The 14,607-nt window shown below is 38.7% G+C and overlaps 1 protein-coding gene and 1 pseudogene across 1 annotated transcript in view; both read left to right on the top strand.

Moving 5' to 3' along the window:
• CERS3 (ceramide synthase 3) overlaps positions 1-14,607 on the top strand; it is an 88,104-nt gene that overhangs the window by 23,930 nt on the left and 49,567 nt on the right. Inside the window, exons 3-5 of the mRNA XM_004709881.1 lie at positions 2,600-2,718; positions 7,927-7,984; positions 8,984-9,034. Of these exons, the coding sequence (XP_004709938.1) occupies positions 2,600-2,718; positions 7,927-7,984; positions 8,984-9,034 (228 nt within the window). The remainder of the gene's footprint in view (positions 1-2,599; positions 2,719-7,926; positions 7,985-8,983; positions 9,035-14,607) is intronic.
• Positions 9,908-13,888, top strand: LOC105979280 (annotated as a pseudogene).

Below are 14,607 nucleotides of genomic sequence, written 5' to 3' on the forward strand. Positions count from 1 at the left end.
ACAATTGATGTATGTATGGATTGTGATAAGAGTTGTATGAGCCCCTAATAAAATGATTTAAAAAAAAAAGAAAAGAAAAATTTTGTCAAATGACTTAGCTGGTCCACAAGGCAAAAAGCTTACTGTAAGAGACATGTAACTCGATGGAATCATGGTTACGTCATATTAAAATATATACATAAATAGATATAGTTGAAAGATTTGCGTGGAAATTTTTTAAAAAACAACGCAAAAGCAAAATTATAAGTCAGAAGGAATGTTAGACAAAAGATTTTAAAACACAATGCTGAAATGTTTTGGGTAACTGTTTTTTTGTTGTTGAAAGTATCCTCATTGTGTAATGTCTTGTGAAAGACTTGAAGTTTTAAAACTATAAATTATAAACCATGTAACATACATAGACTCTATTTTTCAATAAACAAGGTCTTCTGAACTTTGGCTACAGATTTAAGTGGTAACTAACCGCTGGCCTCCGGAGCCTTTAAGGTACAAACAGTAGGATGCACTTTTCTTTGATCCAGCTAGACTTGCTAAATCCGTTGCTGGAATTCAGCTTCTTGTTTGACCAAGATAGAGAATTCTGTTTGGAAGACGTGTGGCACCACAGAGCTTTTCATTGAGAAACTTCAGAGGGGAAGAAAATTGACCAGGCGGTCTGGCCAGCTTTAGTATTTCTTGCCCCTGCATGCATACGAAGCATTTAAGGGTTCCTGTGCACACACAGATTCTCAGGAACTTCAGTTGGGGTGGCAGGGGTTCTTGTGAACTATGGTTCCAAGATATTGTTATGGACTGCCAGCATGCTCTGTCCAAATTTCCACCATCACTCCTTTCCTTATCTCAGATTTAACATGTAAAACATGTCTGTTTAAAAAAAATACCATATTTATTATGAAACAGACATGATCCACATAGTCATTTATGTTTCCAATTTGTCCCTAATGGGACTTTGAGTTTGTGACTTTTGAACTAATCCATCATCATTGTTGTCAATTTTAAGTCATAGTTTGCAACACTTTCTAGAGAAGTAATCACCTTGATTTTTTTGTTTTTTTGTTGCAATCATTTTTTTATGATCGGAATAATTTTGAATTAGTTTGTAATGTACTTATATCTGATGTAACGTGAAAGTTGGTGGACAACACATGTTTAAGCCTTCCCTGCATTTTCTCTGGAGTTACTAGAAAGCTCACAGTAGTCTAAGTTCTTGTCCTCATTTTAATACTAATTATAGACTTTGGACAAATCATTTTAAGTTTTAAGGTTTCAGTCTTCTCCTATAGATGCCAGGAAACAAGGATCTGGGATTGCTCTTCATTGTTTCATCCAAAGACAGAGGCCAAGTTGATTTAGGAAACTCTTACGTGTATTCTGAAGCAAGAACCAGAAGGAAACAGTGGGGGTTTCTACCTCCAATCTGCTTCCAAAAATTTAGTGAAAGTCAAACAAGTTATATACTTTAAACTAAGTGACAAAAAGCAGACTTTACAATGATGGCAGATTTTGTAATCATCACAGGACTCAAAACAATGTGACAAAAAAGACGAGTTTTTAATGATCAAAATGAATTTTCTATACCTGCATTTCTTCAGGGATCACTAGACTATGACTCCCTGAAGCCTCATTCTCCTTTGCTTATCTAAATTGAGGGATGTTTCTGTGTCTGACCTTACCAGACACCCACCCCCAGCCCCACACCAGAGACCTTATGGTGGGTGTTTTTTGACTGGCTACTTATCTTAATGGCCTTGCTTGCCTTCTTCCTGAGTTAGAACATCCCTAACTGGTTAAACTTAAAAGACATTTTTTTTGATAATCATTTTATTAGGGGCTCATAGAACTCATCACAATCTGTACATACGTCATCTGTGTCCAGCACTTTAGTACATATGTTGACTTCATCATTCTTACGACACCCACTTTCCACTTGAGCCCCTAATTTCAGCTCATTTTTCCCTCTCCCTCCCCGCTCCTCCCGAACCCCCGATAATTTATAATTTATTATTATTTTATCATATTAAAAGACATTTTTATTGCAAGGGAGGAAGCTGTTACATTTTGGATTTTTAAGAAACTGAATCTTAAATTACATTATATTGCTAGTATTTTGATTAATAGCATGTGGACTCTTTCATCTCATCTCATCTATGTGGAGCCTGGGTTTGATAGCATCTTGGAAACCCGCAGGGGCAGTTCTGCCCTGTCCTAGACAGAACTGCTGTGAGTCAGAATCAACTTGCTGGCAGTAGGTTTGGTTTGGGGCTGTACTGTGTTCTGCTATCAGGCTGTCAGGCTCCTAGAAACATGAACACAATGAACAATGAGTGAACTCACATACACAACTTGAATATGTGTTTAGCAATTTAATAGAAAATTGACCTTGGTAAGTCAGAGTGTTGGTATACTAACATTTTCAACTTTGGGGGATTCTGTGATTTCATAAGCAAAAAATGGTAAATTCATTGGCTTAAGATCTCGGGGCAGAAACTCTCATTTCTAGTGTACGAGTTTTCAGGGCCTGGCTTTACTGTCTCTTGTCTACTGCCATTTCTGATTCTATTCTTTAATATTCATTAATTTGTTTCATCATTTTTTTCAGACTGATATTTATGGCCTCGCAAAGAAATGTAACTTGACAGAGCGCCAGGTTGAAAGATGGTTTAGGAAACGGCGAAATCAAGAGAAGCCAAGCAGGATGAAGAAATTCCATGAAGCTTGGTAAGATAGAGTCAAAGCTCGCTCTCTCTCTCTTTTTTTAATACTTTTATTGGGGCTCTTACATCTCTTGTCACAATCCATACATTCATGAACCCTTGTAACTTATAAATTATTATTTTGTCATATCTTACCCTGTCCGACGTCTCCCTTCACCCACTCTTCTGTTGTCCATCCCCCAGGGAGGAGGTCATATGTAGATCCTTGTAATAGGTTCCCTCTTTCTAACCCACCCCCCCATCCACCCTCCCAGTATCGCCACTCATACCACTGGTCCTGAAGGGATCATCCACCCTGGATTCCCTATGTTTCCAGTTCCTGTCTGTACCGGTGTACATCCTCTAGTCTAGCCAGATTTGTAAGATGGAATTGGGATCATGATAGTGGGGGAGGATGCAGCATTTATGAACTAGAGGAAAGTTGTATGTTTCATCGTTGCTACATAGCACCCTGACTGGCTTGTCTCCTCCCTGAGACCCTTCTGTAAGGGGATGTCTTGTGGCCTACAAATGGGCTTTGGGTCTCCACTCCGCACTGCCCACCCCCCCCCCTTCACTATGGTAAGATTTTTTGTTCTGATGATGCCTGATACCTGATTCCTTCGACACCTCGTGATCACACAGTCTGGTGTGCTTCGTCCATGTGGGCTTTGTTGCTTCTGTGCTAGATGGCCGCTTGTTTACCTTCAAGCCTTTAAGACCCCAAACGCTATGTCTTTTAATAGCTGGGCACCATCAGCTTTCTTCACCACATTTGCTTATGCACCCATTTGTCTTCAGCGATCGTATCATGGAGGTGAGCACACAATGGTAAGATTTGTTGTTCTTTGATGCTGATAACTGATCTCTTTGGCACCTCGTGATCGCATAGGCTGGTGTGCTTCTTCCATGTGGGCTTTGTTACTTCTGAGCTAGATGGGTTGTTATTTTCCTTCAAGGTTTTGTATATGTCACCCCATGGCCTTCTTGTCTGCATAGTTTCCTGTGTGAAATCACCACTTAATCTTATTGATGCTCTTTTGTAAGTGACATTTCCCTTATCTCGTGCTGCTCTCAAAAGTCTTTCTTTATCTCTGTACTTGGTAAGTTTGATTATGATATGCCCTGGGACATTTCTCTTAGGATTTAACCTATATGGATCTTGTTGAACATTTTGGATGATAATCTCATCTTCCAGATTTGGGAAAGTTTTAATGATTATTTCTTCAAAAATATCTTCTAGACTTCGTTTTCTCTCTTCTCTTTCTGGAATTCAGATTATGCATATATTATTTCTCTTCATGTTGTCCCACAGAGCCCTTATGTCCTGTTCAAACAGAGTAATCTCACAGTCTTTGTCTCTGATTCTTCTTGCCATGGTTTTCACTGTACTTTTGTATTCTTCTCAGGTGATTTTTATTTTGTTATTAAGTTTTGGAGTTTCTCATTGCTTTTTATTTTAAGAATTCACTCTCCTTACTAAATTCCTTGTTTTGTTCTGCTCTTGTTTTTTCCCCCAGTAATTTCCCCAAATTTTTCTTTATCCCATCAAGAAAACGTAATACTATTTTTTTAATGTCTTTGTCGAGAATTTCATAGCAACCAATACCCTAGACTTTATGGAAATCTTTAGAAACATGCTTCCTGATAGAAAGAGTTTATATATTGCTCTCTAACCAGGAAACATTCCTTCATTGTTTCAGGGTAGGTTAGCCTCTGAATGCCTTGATTAATTATGACTCCTAAGCCCTATTTAACATCATTAGGATTTCAATCCATAATGGAATTTCGCCCTGTAAATAAAATGTCATATTAGCTGATTAAAAAATTCTTTTAAAAATAAGCATCTATACCTGGAATATTATGTTTATTATAAGGTTAAACAGTAGTTTCCAAGTATATAGCCAGTAGTGTCATTACAGTGATTTGGAAAGGTGTCTCTTGGCTTGTAGACTACCATCTCTAGTGTAGCCAGACGTGGGGGCAAGTTCATTGCTCCCTCCCACCTCTCCCATTATGAGCTAAATGTGGTTCCATTCATTTCTTTCACCAGTGGCCCAAGTTCAATCTGCCTTGTTCCTCCCTCATTTCATCCTAAGGATCATCTTCCACTGTTACCACTTATTCTAAACAGTAATTTTCTCTTTCCTGAAGAAATTATTTTTTCCACAACGTTTGTCTCAACATTTCCTGGTAAAAAAGGGAGAATTTTCTACCTTACGTTCATTTGAAGGAGTCCTGATTACATAGTAGGTTATGCATTCGGCAGCACTGAGAGGGAAAGATGAGGCTTTTCTACTCCTGCAAAGAGTTACAGTCATGGAAACTCAAAGGGACAGTTCCACCTTGTCCTATAGGATCCCTACGAGTCAGAATTGACTTGATGGCAGTGAGTTTGGTTGAGAGGTTCATTTGAAGCAAGTATATTAGCAAGCCAATTATAATTCAAGTTTGTATCACTGAAGTACAGAAATTCTCACACTTTTTGATCACAGCACAAAAGTTCTCTGTAAAAAAACTTTAAGGCTACAAAAGGTTTCTGTCTATTTGTGTTACATATATTGATACTTATTATATTAGATATTAAAACCAAGGCACTTATAAAATGTAAGAATATAAAAATGCATGTTAGTTAGCTATCAGAACAATAATGAACATGTCCAACTGTTTCTGGAAAACACTACTGTCACTTAGAGAGGAATGAAAGTGGAAAAGGTAAGTAATATCTTAGTATTCTAAAAAATAGTTTTTGAGTTTTGGAGCCTCTGAAAAGTTCTTAGTAACTCCCAGAGATTCCTGTTTCATTTTACCAAATAAGACTAGCTCAGAAAATGAGCTACTTAATTTTTTACTCATTCTTACTGTACAACTTTGCTCTCTCTAAACCTCAGTGTATTATATTAGGCTTGGTTCTCTTGAGAAACAAAACCAGAGAGAGAGAGGTAGGGAGAGATAGGGGCCGAGTGAGGAGAGAAAGAGCTATTTATATCAAGAGAATGGCTTATTCAGTTGTAGCAGAAGGCAAGTGCAGTCTGGTCCCAAGTCCATGGGTCAGATATTAAGCTGGAGGCTTCTGACTTGTATAACTTTGGAGACTATGAACCCAAGATAGGCAAGAACACCATAGGCTGGTGGCTGCAGAGGCTGATGAATCCAAAGTCAGTAGGTCAAATGGCAGGTTGCTGGTTGGTCCCAGGATCAGTAGGCAATATGGTAGGTCATTGGTTCAAGTCTGAAGTACTGGAGGCCCATGAATTAGATAAAAGATCTAGATCAGCAAAAAGCAAGCCACGGTTCCCATAATGTCCATTTATATAAGAAGCAAGCCACAAGCCTCCGTCAGGGGAACTTTCTTTCAATTGCATCAGGAGTGTGACTTGAGTAAAGGGACTGCACTCCACCTTAGTCCTCTTAGAATCCCCAGCAGATCCCATGATGGGGTTGCTTTCATTGCGCTAGGTCACACCATGCAGGAATTACTAGGCATCGACTATCAAACCACTGAGAATCCTGGTCCAGTCAAATTGACATAAAACCTAACTATCACTCTCAGTTTCCTTATTAGTATTCATATAGTTTATTTTTCTGAATTATTTTGAGAATTAAACAACTATCTGGAAAAAGAAGATAATTATTGTCCTTCATATATTCTTGTGACGCTAAAATGAGACAACACAGGTGTGCTTCACATAGCATTAAAAAATATCAATGTAATGAGATAACACCACCCCAGCCCATAGCTTCATTTGTCAGCTGGCTGGTCTTAGATCTTCTACATATTTTTTAATTCAGTGAAACATGTAACTATTTTCTGCATATAAGCAGATGCCAAACCTGGATAAATAAAACAAGTGCTTACAAGTCTCAACTTTGGCAATGCTCTTTAGGTATTTTTATGGTTCATTTTTCTGAGTAACTAAACCCTACTTTTTTCTAGTGCCAAACTAAGTCATGAAAAAAAAATTAGCTTAGAAGTAATATTAATATTCAGGGAACACTATTGGATCGATAGTTCAAATACCTGCACTTCATTACAGCTTTACCACTTCTCAGCCACATCAACTAGGGAAATTACTTCATTTGTTTGAACGTGGTTTTTCATCTACTATAGATATCTGGCTATAATCCTATTTCCTACTAATTTCACAGATATATTAGGGACAGCATTTTGCAAATGTAAGGGACAAATATTGCTTTTAATATTATTATTTTTGCCTTGAAAACTAGTATACATGTACAGGATTGGAAAGGCTAGTATAGTGAACTGTGCACCCATCATTGGCTGTAACAATTCCCAATTAAAAGTTAATTTTTTTGTTATCTATACTCCACCTACCTCTTTCCTCTTCTCCAGATTATTTTTTTAAGCAAATGTCAGACAACATATCATTTCCTGTGTACATAAGTAATCAATATGTTAGGATCTAAATATGGTCCATATATTTCAATTAAGTGATATGTCATTTAAGTTTTTTTTAATAAAAGAGGTTATTTTTTATACTTGAGTAATTTTTTTCTTCAAAATATGCCTTTAGTAGACAAAGATAAAGTTGGAACACACACAAATATTTTCACTAGGAATTAAATGGAGTAATGGAGTAAAATAAGTAATTAGACTGGATTCTTTCGTATTGTGGTGATGATATTACCAACCACAATTTATTGGAGGGAGAACTAACCCAGGTATTTTAATGATAGTATTAATATCATTGATGTTAATGATAATTAACAGTTATCATTGTTCACTTCATACTAGGCCAAAATATGCTTGATATTTTCACAAATTATCATTCATGCTTTTTACATTTTGAGGTAAGCTTTATCCCACCTTGTTTGACAGATGAAGAAAGAAGTTCAATGACTTCCCCAAGGTTAAACCCTTTTGATGTGGAATGGGTTCTGCCTCATTGTGGCCTCACGTCCGGCCGGGTGCAACGGGGGCCACAGGGTTTCCTGGGCTCGAATGCTACAGAAGCACGCTACTAGGCCTTTCTTCTGAGATGGTGCTGTGAGGGCTTGAACTGCCAGATGTTCAGTTAGTAGCTGAGTACAAATCACTCGTACCCCCCGGGAAGCTTTATCCAAGCTTGCAGACACGTAGTAAATGGGACAGCCAGCATATCAGTGTAATTTCCTTTGACCCCAGGATGTGTGTTCTTTCCCAACGATGCCATGCCAACGGGTTTTCTCCTCCGGTCAGTGGCCTTTACCAGACTTTTCTTTCTCTTGGCAGCTGGCGATTTGCATTTTACTTAATGATGACTGTGGCTGGAGTTGCATTTCTTTATGATGTAAGTTGTCTATTTTATGTCTTTGATTAGAATGTGTTTTTAATTTTTTAAATCCTACCTGTTAATTGCTCGATGATATTGTTGGGTTTCCCAGTGCACAAAGCACAGAAAGAATGGATATGTAGAGACAATAACTGATGCAATGGTTTATCAGGGGATGCAGGGGAGGATGAGGGGGAATTGGGGAGTAAATCATGAAAGTGGGAAGAAGGTGTACTACAGATGATAATGATGATGTCTATAAAACTCTTTTTTTAAGTGGAAAAAAAAAGTACCACCCAGGTGCCTTAACCTGTGTTTATTTATCCCTGTTTCTCTAACACTGGTCTCATTCCTTTATTTTTAAACCAAAACTCACTGCCATAGAGTCATTTGTGTCCCCAGGCTGTCAGTCTTGACAGGAGCAGACAGTCTCACCGTTCTCTGGAGGAGCAGCTGGTAGCTTTGAACTGCTGACCTTGCAGTTGGAGGTCCAAACGCGTAACCACTAAGCCACCAGGTTTCCTTAGTTTGTTTATAGTGAATGTAATTACATACTTGAGTTTAAACCTACCACTTCACGATTTATCTTCTTTTTATACCACCTCGTCTGAGAATTCCTTTAAGATATACTTTCAAAAAGAAAATTAGCTTTCAGATATTTCTTTCAAGTTTTTAATTTTATTGCTATAGAAGCAGTGATTTATTTGACTCAGAAATAATTTTTGATACAGAATTAATATGTTTTTTTTTGAAGGTTTGTAGAAAATGGACTGAAAAGATATTCACTTGTTTGAGACTATTTCCTTCTTGAGATATCACTGTTTAGTGAATTTTCAGATTTATTAGAAGTGATTCAGAGGAGTAAATATGTTTAGCCACATAGCATCAGGAGAATGGTAAAAGTGCACATTATGGTGCATCTTTGTCTCTTATAAATGATATCAGGAAGCTTTTTTTTAATGTGCTGAAATCAGGCTTTGACCCTGACAAACACGTTTCTTCTCTTTGTATCTTCAGAAGCCTTGGGCGTATGACCTGTGGGAGGTCTGGAATGGTTATCCCAAACAGGTAAGTCCCCTGTGATATAATCCCTCGTTTACTTCAACACAAAACCAAACCAAACCAAACCCGTTGCTGTCAAGTTCATTTCAACTCAGGGTCACCTATAGGACAGAGTAGAACAGTATCATAGGGTTTTCCAGGCTGCAGTCCCCCATGAAGTACCTGGTAGTTTTGAGTCATCAATCTTTGGGTTAACAAACCAGCCTTTAAACACGGTGCTTCATCATCAAAACCCTTCAAATTGCCCCTGAATCAGATCTTGGTCTCTTTCCTACTCTGGACAAACCTGATGTCCTTAGCTGCCGTTGAGGTGGCCTCCACTCGTGGCAACCTCATGTATTAGAGAATAGCCCTATACTCCCGCTAGAGTTTTCTTGGCTGCAGTCTTTACTGAAACCGTTTATCAGGCTTTGTATTTGCAGTGTCATCGAATGGGTTCAAACTGCCAACCTTCAGGTTAGCAACCAATTACAAACTACTTGTGCTAACCAGACTATTTAATATAGCGGATTCATTTTCTTTTCATTTACCCATCACTTGTCTGCAGTGTGTCATACTCTTGTGGCTTACGAGCTGCTGTGATACTGGAAGTTAGGCTACCAGCATTCTAAAGACCAGCAGGGTCAGTCACTGTGAACAGTTTTCAGTGGAGCTTCCAGACTAAGAACATACTCCAAGGCAGGAATAGGCTGTTCCGTTTCGAGAAATTAGCCACTGAAGACCTTCTGAATAGTGACGTAAAATTGTCAGATATAGTGCTGGAAAATGAGTCTCTCAGGCACCCTGAATACTACTGGGAAAGAGTTGCCTCTCAAAGTAGAGTTGACTATAATGATGTGGATGGAGTAAAGCTCTCAGAAATTTCCTTTGTTGGTGTACATGACTCAAATTGAGAAGAGACAGTGGCAGATAGCCATTTATAGTCAGATGGTGGAAGGTATAAAATATTAATCTGGGAATACTGGAAATCATAAAAAGTTAAGTGGAACAAAAGGATCAATATCCTAGGTATTAGTGAACTGAAAGCTGACTGGTCTTGGCCATTCTGGATCAGACAGTCAGCTGGTTTACTATGCTGGGAATGGCAGGTTCAAGAGCAATTGATGTCACATTCACTTAAAAAGAACATTTCAAGATATGTCTTGAAGTACGATGCTGCTTGTGATAGAGTAATATCTGTATGTCTACAAGGAAGTCCAGTGAATACAACTATTTTTCAAATTTACTCACTAGCCACTAAAGTTAGTAATAAGGACATTCAAGAATTCTACATATTTCTTCATTATGAAATAGATCAAGCATGGATTCAAAATGTATTGATAATTATTGGCAATTGAAATGCAAATGTTGGAAACAAAAGAGAAGAAACAGCAGGCAGACAATATGGCAACTACCCACATGAGCAGACGGAATACAAAGTATTGATTCAAACTGATTACATCTGTAAAAACTGAGAATCTTAATGTCAGCAGCCAAAAAGAGACAGGGAGCTGACTACGGAACCAGCCATCAATTGCTCACATGTAAGCTAACGTTACAGCAAATTATAACAAGTCCGCCAGGGCCAAAATATGACCTTGAGTATATCACACTTGAATTTCGAGCACATCTTAGGAACAGATTTGACACAGTTCAGCACTAATGACAGAACACTTGATGAACTCTATAGGTGACATCAGGGCCATCATATATGGTTATTAAAGCAAAAGGTCATTAGAAAGACAATAAAGTTAAAATAAAAAGACCAAATGGTTGTCGGAAAGATTCTGGAACTTGCAAATGGAAGAAATGATGAAGAGCTGAGCAAAGCATTTCAAGGAAGCTCAAGAAGACAAGGAAAAGTATTCCGATAAAATGTGCAAAGAACTGGAGTTAGAAAGCCGAGAGGAAGTAATACTCTCCGCTTATCTCACACTGAAAGAACTGAAGGAAAAAATCAAGCCTTGAATTGAAATATTAAGGATTCCATGGGCAACATATTTAATGATGCAGGAAGTATCAAAAGATGATGCGAGGAACAGGCAGAATCATTTACCAAAACTTACGGGTTGAAGTCCTGGAAGTTGGCCTACAGTGGGAGGGTACGAAGTCACTCAACTCTCCATAGGCAGCTCGGGACACAACTCAAGCTGCTGCAAAGACAAACACAAGGACTGACAGCAGAAAAAGGAAAAGAAAGGGGAGAAACAGAGTCCAGGTGAAGAGAAAGTGAGAAAGGAGGATGAGTCGCAGGATAAAGGAAGCTGGGTAGAGACCGTGTGGGGAACAAGGCAGAAATGGTCTCCAGTGTCAGGCCCCTGTGACAGTAGATTTGCCTCACGAGAAGCCTCTGACAAGCTCTTTAACCAAAAAGCAGCAAGCAGATGCCCCATACGAAGCTTTAAAATAACTGACGAGGCAGGTGCAAAGAAAAGACCCAAGAGTTTTCTTTTTGTTTCCTGTGACTATATTATTACTCTTGGCTACGCCGTGATCCTTTAACACCTAATGGATGTTAGTACCATGAATTAAAAGATCAAGAAAAATGACTACCAGTCCATAAAGAACTAAAGGAAAAATTTAAACTACCATGTACTAATGCTATGACTTACAAGCCAGAGACCTTTTAAAACATTTTTTATTTTTTAAAATAATTTTATTGGGGTCTCATACAACTCTTATCACAATCCATCCATCCATCCATTGTGTCAGCACATTTGTACGTTTGTTGCCATCATCATTTCCAAAACATTTTCTTTCTACTTGAGCCCTTGGTATCAGCTTCTCATTTCCCCCCCTCTTTCCCCCACCCTCCCTCCCTCATGAACCCCTGATAATTTATAAATTATTATTTTTCATGTCTTACACTGACCAGTGTCTCCCTTCACCCACTTCTCTGTTGCCCATCCCCCTGGGAGGGGGTTATAGGTAGATAGTTGTGATCGATTCCCCCTATTTCCCCCCACTTTCCCTTTCTCCTCCTGGTATGGCTACACTCAATATTGGTCCTGAGAGTTATATCTGTCCTGGACTCCCTGTGTTTCCAGCTCTTATCTGTACCCGTGTACATGCTCTGGTCTAGCCATATTTGTAAGGTAGAATTGGGGTCATGATAGTAGGGGCGGAGGAAGCATTAAAGGACTAGAGGAGTGGTGTGAGTGGCAAAACAGGGAGGGTAAAGGGAGAATGGGTAGGAAAGAGGGAACCGATTACATGGAACTGTGTGTGACCTCCCCCCTGGGGGACAGACAACCGAAAAGTGGATGAAGGGAGACGTCGGACAGGGCAAGATATAACAAAATACCCATTTATAAACTATCAAGGGCTCATGCGGGAGGGGGGAGCAGGGAGGGAGGGGAAAAATGAGGACCTAATGTCGGGAGTTTAAATGGAGAGAAAATGTTTTGAGAAACGATGTACAAATGCACTTTACACAATTGATGTGTGTATGGATTGGGATAACAGTTGTATGAGCCCCTAATAAAATGTTAAAAAAAAAAAAAAAGGACTAGAGGAAAGTTGTGTTTCATTGGTGCTGTACTGCACCCTGACTGACTCATCTCCTCCCTGCGACCCTTCTGTAAAGGGATGTCCAATTGCCTACAGATCGGCTTTGGGTCTCCACTCTGCACTCCCCCTCATTCACAATGATGTGACATTTTGTCCTGGGTCTTTGATACCTGATACCTGATCCCGTCAACACCTCATGATCACACAGGCTGGTGTGCTTCTTCCATGTGGGCTTTGTTGCTTCTCAGTTAGATGGCTGCTTGTTTACCTTCAAGCCTTTAAGACCCCAAACACTATATCTTTTGAGAGCCAGGCACTATCAGCTTTCTTCACCACATTTACTTATGCACCCACTTTGTCTTCAGCAATCATGCTGGGAAGGTGAGCATCATGGAATGCCAGTTTCGTAGAACAAAATGTTCTTGCATTGAGGAAGGACTTGAGTAGAAGCCCAATTTCCATCTCCTATCTTAATACTAAACCTATAAATATATGTACATAGATCTATTTCCCCATCATCATATACAAATATAATTACATATGTACATGCCTGTATTTAGATCTCTATAAATGCCCTTTGCCTCTTAGTTCTTTCCTCTATTCCCTTTCACTTTCCTCTTGTTCCACTATCATGCTCAGCCTCCATTTGGGTTTCAGTAATTCCTCTAGGTTACAGTGCCCTTGATCAAGCCCCAACAGGCATCCTATGTCCTCCTCACCATCGGTTTTAGATCACTTGTTATTCCCTTGTCCCTGGGTTGGAGAGGAGAAGGCAGGAGAAAGGAAGTGGGTGAGACCATTTAATTTAAAGCTACAAAGAGGCTATTGCAATCAGGGATGAAAATTCTTAGCAAGGAATGAATTCAGATTGTGTAACAGAGCATAGAATTCATCACAGGCTTGCAGAGAACTCAGAAACCGAAAGATCACAAAGACACCTCACAGATTGGGGAAGACAGCTGCCGGTCACGGGAGAAGGAAGATGCTGAAGCAGCTGAGTTCCAGGCCCGCAAAAGCCCCAATGAGGCAAACAAAAAGAAAGACCAAGATATGTTTGAAGATAAATATGAAAGGAACAGATTAGAAAGAGAACAGGAGCATATGGATCATATCATGAAAGAATCTGGAGGAAAACTGACCAGGTGGCTTCTTTTAATAGTCAGTGTATTTTTGAAAGAAGAAAGCCAGATAGACAACAACATGAGGCTGCTTCATCCTGTGGATCCCTTTGTCGGACAACCAGGCTACTGCCCTGCAAAACTGGGAATGACCACTGGAAGACTCCATTGTGGACTGAATACTTGGCAAGGGTTCAAAGAAGATAAAAGGAACAAAGTGACACAGTTTCTATTTGGACTGTGGACACTATAGTTCTTCTATATTTTAAAGTAAGACATTCCTTATTTGTTCAGAATAATTGTAGTGTTACATGAATTTTTAAATGTTAAATGAATTAAAAAAATAACTGTTCATCAAATTGTTAATATCTAAAATAGTTATTTGTAACAAAATGAACCTAGAGTTTTTATCTGATATTGAATGATGTTATGTCCACTATGCAATAACATCTGTTCTTTTATCCGAACATATTCTTCTGGCAGACACGGAAATGCAGGAGCAGCTGTGACTTTCATTTTCCCTGGTGTTCTAGTCGAAGAGTCTGGTTTCTAGAATTTATAGACAATTGTTAGACAAATTTCGTTCCATACTATCTTTTGAAGTGTGCTTGCATAGAAACAGCATTGTAAAATAGAAATCATGTCTTATTCAGGAGCAAAGGCCAGGCATGTTAGTGGCCTTTATGAAAGAATCATGTTCTGTAGGGGAGTATGCCTCTCATTAAGCTGTCATCTGACCTTGTTTCTTTACCCGATGGACATTTGGAATTAGAGAATTGGTGTAAATGCTGATATTGTATCTATTGCCATCACTATGATGAATAACTATCCTTTATTTCTGGCCTCGGTCTATCTAGTTTCTACCAGAATAATTAATTATCTTTATATATGTATATATATATATATATATATATATACTATTTTTATTTATATATCTTTTTTTAACACATTTTATTAGGGGCTCATACAACT

This window comes from Echinops telfairi, unplaced genomic scaffold (assembly GCF_000313985.2).
Source record: "Echinops telfairi isolate 266 unplaced genomic scaffold, ASM31398v2 ScPeMD7_7409;HRSCAF=8447, whole genome shotgun sequence".
In the NCBI taxonomy this organism is placed as follows: Eukaryota; Metazoa; Chordata; class Mammalia; order Afrosoricida; family Tenrecidae; genus Echinops; species Echinops telfairi.